The following is a 6744-nucleotide window of genomic DNA, read 5'->3' on the forward strand; positions in this document are numbered from 1 at the left end:
ACATACTTTCCAGAAGGCCAACAATTCACTAAAAATGTTTTTTTTTATTGGTCTTATGAAGTATTCTAATTTGTTGAGATAGTGAATTGGTGGGTTTTTGTTAAATGTGAGCCAAAATCATCACAATTAAAAGAACCATAGACTTAAACTACTTCAGTCTGTGTGCATTGAATGTATTTAATACACGAGTTTCACAATTTGAGTTGAATTACTGAAATAAATGAACTTTTCCATGACATTCTAATTTATTGAGATGCACCTGTACGTTCAGAAATAGATACCGGGTGATGTGACGCTAATGCAGCTCATGCGGCAAAAAACACATCAGAATAAATATGAAGGTGGGTTTTGAAAGAGTTTTCCATTAGTCAAGTGATCTCAGGGAATATTTATGGTACCTTTCTGTGACTGATGTTTCTCTGTTTCTCCTTTATAGTCATAACCCAAAGCAGCCTTGTCAACCTTTTCTTTTTCCACTCCGTATTTTCCCCCGAAGCCTTTTGCGTAGTCTGCGAGATGTTTAGAAAACAGAATTATACTTTATAAACTATTCCTCCACCAAAAGGAGGCAAATATAAGGATCGAGGACCAAGATGTTGGTCCATATAACAGCAGAGATTGACTGAAATGACCTTTCTGTGACTGATGTTTCTCTGTTTCTCCTTTGTAGTCGTAACCCAGAGCAGCCTTGTCAACCTTTTCTTTTTCCACACCGTATTTCCCCCCGAAGCCTTTTGCGTAGTCTGCGAGATGTTCAGAAAACAGAATTTTGCTTTATAAACTATTCATCCACCAAAATGAGACCAAAACATGGATTGAGGACCAGGATGCAGACCTTTCTGTGACTGGTGTTTCTCAGTCTCGCCTTTATAATCGTAACCAACTGCGGCCTTGTCAACCCTTTCTTTCTGCACACCATACTTGCCACCAAAACCTTTAGCATGATCTTATGAACAGTAAAGAAGTGATTGTTATATGAAGCACAGAAAAATAGAGAAGATGATGCATAGAACATAGATGCCTGAACTTCTGGATTTGACATGTTTGAAAAGTACCTTTCTGAGATGCATGCTGCTGTACCTCACCCTTATACTCATAGTTCATGGCAGACTGTGATAAATCAGTGATAAAAGGCAAAGAAAATAAAATATCAATTCATGTATTTATATTATACAATCACATGAGAGAGTTTCTAACCTTGTCCACACGGTCCTTCTGTACACCAAATTTTCCACCGAAACCCTTCGCTGCATCTGTCTGGGATGAGTGCTTTTCTACCTCTGCCACATAGCTGTGCCCTAAAGCACCCTGGGAAAATTCAACACATCGTTTTCTTTTAATTAAAACCATCCAACAAATAGTGATTGGTGTCACTGACATCAAACCTGGTGCAATGTGTTTTTAAACAGCAAGCTTGAATATTCATATATGCAGAGTTTGCACTCCTGTGGAGAGTTTTAGACGTTTTAGACGTAAGGTGCGTTCTCATCAAGCGGCAACCGTCCGGTCTCTCTCGTGAAACCAACACGGAAGTGACTAAAGCTGCAATTCATCGACTGACCGCTAGAGGCTGGCTCCAAAAGGGATTCATTCCCATAGCCTCCCCATGTTAAAATGCCCAACTTTACAGCAGAAAAAAGTATGTTTACAGCCTGGTACAAAAAGCGTTTTTGGTGTATATAGCTAATTTTGCCCTTCATGACAACTGTGAGGGGGGTGAATTTTTTTATAACTCATCCGTTTAAATTATATTAAGCCTTAAAGTTCTGCATAATTAAGGGCGTGGCCACTTGAGTGACAGGTGGATTGCCGCTGCTGTCACCACGGTCGAGCTAGGTGGGCGTGGTTTCAGCAACCAGCTCCCGCCCCTTTGCCCATTTTCGATTATCCGGGAGTGACGCGCAGCCAAGATGGCGATGGCCGGCTCCACCCACTCTGAGCTTCAAAAACGCTGTTCAGAAATCTACGGGTGGCGTCACGGACACTACGTCCATGTTTTCATACAGTCTATGGTTCTCATTAGTGAATTTAGTGGGCAAAAAGAGAGGTATATTGTCTACAGTGTAGCTATATATGAAGCACAGTTCACATAGAAGTGACTTTCAAACCCAGCAGCCTGTTCTTTTAAGTCTAACCTTGTCCATTCTGTCTTTCTCAACTCCAAATTTCCCTCCATAGCCGTAAGAGGCTTTAGGGCCCTGGTCCAGCTCTTTCTTTTTAACCACCTCGTGTTCCCGAGACACATTCTGCCTGAGCTCTGCAATGCTACACACAAACACAGGCACATTGCATGTTACTACATGCTGCATATTACCATGGAATGTAATGGCACTTTTGTTATGCACTCAACTCTTTGCACTTGTTTATGGTGCTTCTCATTTATATTTTTTAACATTATTACTGTAAATAATACAGATGTATCTTATATTTAAAATGCAGTGTGTCAGTGCAACATCTTATTCAGATTCTGACATGATGTAGGCTTGAAATGATCAGTCCATATTTGGAAATGCAACTCATGTCGGCAGCATTTCTACTTCCTATTTCCTCTCTGCAGAGAGTCACTCTTTTTAGCAGTGCTTTCAGTTCAATGCAACATGGTGCCATTAAACCAACCTGCTATATTATTATACTATCTCAAATCTGTAGATCTATTCAACTTTTCTATAACATGTAGCATCTCTAACTGTTACCTGATGTGTTCTTTTCGACCTGATCCTTCTATGGTTCTGGAACCCCATCTCTGCTCCTGCTCTGATACATCATTCTGATAACACAGACACATTTTCATTTATACAATAATAAATAATAAAATGTGTTATGTTTTAAGAAAACCTACCTCTAAACAACTCATTTAGATTAGCACCTTGCATTTATTTTCAGGTCTGCTTACCTCAAAATTCGGATCTGTTTCCCAGTCGTCCCCCTCCGATTCGACCTTCACATTAACATCATGTCCCACCACAGATTTCCACATCTGTAGAAAGAGACAAGCAAAGATGTCATGGCTCGTTACAAAACTATACAGAGTATTGAATGCATTATGCTCAAAATGCATCAATAAACATAACAAATATTTACGGATACAGTATGATGCATGAATAAATGTATCACTAAGTGACTGATTCTAATCATCTTGTAGTAAACTTGCAAATTGACTATTTTACAACTGCTCTGCTGTGTCATCAAGAGAGTAAAACATCAGGATCACAGCTTGAAGTTGTAATTCTACATATTTTTAAGTAATTCCACATCTTTTAGATTTTTATGGAAATCTAGAATACCTAGAATGTCTTCATAAACAAAACAAGTGTTAATGCACTTTGCAAGTTCCTCATTTTTCTAGAGCATCAGACGGAATTCTGTACAAGTTCACGACTAAAAACAAACTTTACACTTTAATTTCAACAATAATCAAGACCATAACTGTAATGCAAGCACAGCAAAGTTACAGATAATGTACAGAAATGTATAAATTTGACTTCCTGCAACGAAAAAAGTTTTGGCAACTCGCACGATACATCAACCACTTCCTGATTAAAATTCATTGCGTTTTTCTGTATGAATCGTATTAACAATATAAGCAGATAACAATGGCCACTCACGTTTTAATGCTTTTTTTCTTCTTTTTCCTCCGTCTTTTTGTCTTTAAGTATTAGTATCAGCGTCAGCGCGAGACAAACGGCAGATCAGAATGCGCGCCGCTTACTGCAGGAGAAGAGGCGTCGGGCACGCGCTCACGCGCAGCTGAGAACCACCTGTGCATTTCTGAGCGGTTAAATTAAAGCACAAAAACACTCTGAAATACTCATCTTAATTTTATGTTTGGTCCAAATGCCTCAAAATACGAATTAATTAATATGTAATATAAGTAGTATTGCATTTTTATGATTCTTGTGTTTATTTATGAAATATAAAATGTTATGTTTGGGTCAGATGTGAACCAAAGGGGGTTGCTGTGGTGGTTCTTTGGTGGATGGTTGCGTTTTGGGTCGTTTCTAGGATGTTTTGGGTGGTTGTTAGACCACTGGTAGACAATCACTGTTGTGATTATCCGGGAGTGACGCGCAGCCAAGATGGCGATGGCCGGCTCCACCCACTCTGAGCTTCAAAAACGCTGTTCAGAAATCTACGGGTGGCGTCACGGACACTACGTCCATGTTTTCATACAGTCTATGGTTCTCATTAGTGAATTTAGTGGGCAAAAAGAGAGGTATATTGTCTACAGTGTAGCTATATATGAAGCACAGTTCACATAGAAGTGACTTTCAAACCCAGCAGCCTGTTCTTTTAAGTCTAACCTTGTCCATTCTGTCTTTCTCAACTCCAAATTTCCCTCCATAGCCGTAAGAGGCTTTAGGGCCCTGGTCCAGCTCTTTCTTTTTAACCACCTCGTGTTCCCGAGACACATTCTGCCTGAGCTCTGCAATGCTACACACAAACACAGGCACATTGCATGTTACTACATGCTGCATATTACCATGGAATGTAATGGCACTTTTGTTATGCACTCAACTCTTTGCATTTATATTTTTTAACATTATTACTGTAAATAATACAGATGTATCTTATATTTAAAATGCAGTGTGTCAGTGCAACATCTTATTCAGATTCTGACATGATGTAGGCTTGAAATGATCAGTCCATATTTGGAAATGCAACTCATGTCGGCAGCATTTCTACTTCCTATTTCCTCTCTGCAGACAGTCACTCTTTTTAGCAGTGCTTTCAGTTCAATGCAACATGGTGCCATTAAACCAACCTGCTATATTATTATACTATCTCAAATCTGTAGATCTATTCAACTTTTCTATAACATGTAGCATCTCTAACTGTTACCTGATGTGTTCTTTTCGACCTGATCCTTCTATGGTTCTGGAACCCCATCTCTGCTCCTGCTCTGATACATCATTCTGATAACACAGACACATTTTCATTTATACAATAATAAATAATAAAATGTGTTATGTTTTAAGAAAACCTACCTCTAAACAACTCATTTAGATTAGCACCTTGCATTTATTTTCAGGTCTGCTTACCTCAAAATTCGGATCTGTTTCCCAGTCGTCCCCCTCCGATTCGACCTTCACATTAACATCATGTCCCACCACAGATTTCCACATCTGTAGAAAGAGACAAGCAAAGATGTCATGGCTCGTTACAAAACTATACAGAGTATTGAATGCATTATGCTCAAAATGCATCAATAAACATAACAAATATTTACGGATACAGTATGATGCATGAATAAATGTATCACTAAGTGACTGATTCTAATCTGCATATTACCATGGAATGTAATGGCACTTTTGTTATGCACTCAACTCTTTGCACTTGTTTATGGTGCTTCTCATTTATATTTTTTAACATTATTACTGTAAATAATACAGATGTATCTTATATTTAAAATGCAGTGTGTCAGTGCAACATCTTATTCCGCTTCTGACATGATGTAGGCTTGAAATGATCAGTCCATATTTGGAAATGCAACTCATGTCGGCAGCATTTCTACTTCCTATTTCCTCTCTGCAGAGAGTCACTCTTTTTAGCAGTGCTTTCAGTTCAATGCAACATGGTGCCATTAAACCAACCTGCTATATTATTATACTATCTCAAATCTGTAGATCTATTCAACTTTTCTATAACATGTAGCATCTCTAACTGTTACCTGATGTGTTCTTTTCGACCTGATCCTTCTATGGTTCTGGAACCCCATCTCTGCTCCTGCTCTGATACATCATTCTGATAACACAGACACATTTTCATTTATACAATAATAAATAATAAAATGTGTTATGTTTTAAGAAAACCTACCTCTAAACAACTCATTTAGATTAGCACCTTGCATTTATTTTCAGGTCTGCTTACCTCAAAATTCGGATCTGTTTCCCAGTCGTCCCCCTCCGATTCGACCTTCACATTAACATCATGTCCCACCACAGATTTCCACATCTGTAGAAAGAGACAAGCAAAGATGTCATGGCTCGTTACAAAACTATACAGAGTATTGAATGCATTATGCTCAAAATGCATCAATAAACATAACAAATATTTACGGATACAGTATGATGCATGAATAAATGTATCACTAAGTGACTGATTCTAATCATCTTGTAGTAAACTTGCAAATTGACTATTTTACAACTGCTCTGCTGTGTCATCAAGAGAGTAAAACATCAGGATCACAGCTTGAAGTTGTAATTCTACATATTTTTAAGTAATTCCACATCTTTTAGATTTTTATGGAAATCTAGAATACCTAGAATGTCTTCATAAACAAAACAAGTGTTAATGCACTTTGCAAGTTCCTCATTTTTCTAGAACGTCAGATGGAAATGTTTACACGTTCACGACTAAAAAGCTTCACACTTTAATTTCAACAACAATCAAGACCATGAACACTGTAATGCAAGCACAGTAACGTACAGATAATGTACAGAAATATATAACTTTGACTTCCTGAAACGAAAAAGTTTTGGCAACTTGCGTTGTATCAACCACTTCCTGATTAAAAGTAGATGCGTTTTTCTTGATTCATCGTTATTAACAATATGAGCAGATAACAATGGTTACTCACGTTTTAATGCTTTTTTCCTCGGCGTTTTGTCCGATAAATGTTAATTTCAGTGTCAGGGTGAGGCGACACAGGGGGAGATCAGACCTGCGCTCGAATGACTGACTGCAGAAGAAGAAGCGGCGGACACGCCTTCACGCGCAGCTGAGTCCTAACTGTGCATTGTTGAC

General features: G+C 38.3%; 1 protein-coding gene across 4 annotated transcripts in view; it reads right to left on the reverse strand.

The window, feature by feature from the left end:
* The window catches only part of LOC107694186 (src substrate cortactin-like), a 9150-nt gene extending 2441 nt beyond the window's left edge, over positions 1–6709 (reverse strand). The window contains exons 1-9 of one of the 4 annotated variants that reach the window (XM_016493823.1): positions 6578–6709; positions 5869–5952; positions 5669–5742; positions 4302–4431; positions 1198–1308; positions 1056–1110; positions 836–946; positions 633–743; positions 399–509 (exon numbers count right to left, since the gene is read on the reverse strand). In XM_016493823.1, the coding sequence (XP_016349309.1) occupies positions 399–509; positions 633–743; positions 836–946; positions 1056–1110; positions 1198–1308; positions 4302–4431; positions 5669–5742; positions 5869–5952 (787 nt within the window). In that variant the 5' untranslated portion in view covers positions 6578–6709. Of the gene's footprint in view, positions 1–398; positions 510–632; positions 744–835; positions 947–1055; positions 1111–1197; positions 1309–2135; positions 2266–2693; positions 2768–2893; positions 2978–3605; positions 3747–4301; positions 4432–4839; positions 4914–5039; positions 5154–5668; positions 5743–5868; positions 5953–6577 lie in introns of those variants that run through there. The other 3 variants (XM_016493822.1, XM_016493821.1, XM_016493824.1) reach the window with 3 other exon arrangements.
* Positions 6710–6744: the final 35 nt, after the last annotated feature.

This window comes from Sinocyclocheilus anshuiensis, unplaced genomic scaffold (assembly GCF_001515605.1).
Source record: "Sinocyclocheilus anshuiensis isolate Anshui unplaced genomic scaffold, SAMN03320099.WGS_v1.1 scaffold1003, whole genome shotgun sequence".
In the NCBI taxonomy this organism is placed as follows: domain Eukaryota; kingdom Metazoa; phylum Chordata; class Actinopteri; order Cypriniformes; family Cyprinidae; genus Sinocyclocheilus; species Sinocyclocheilus anshuiensis.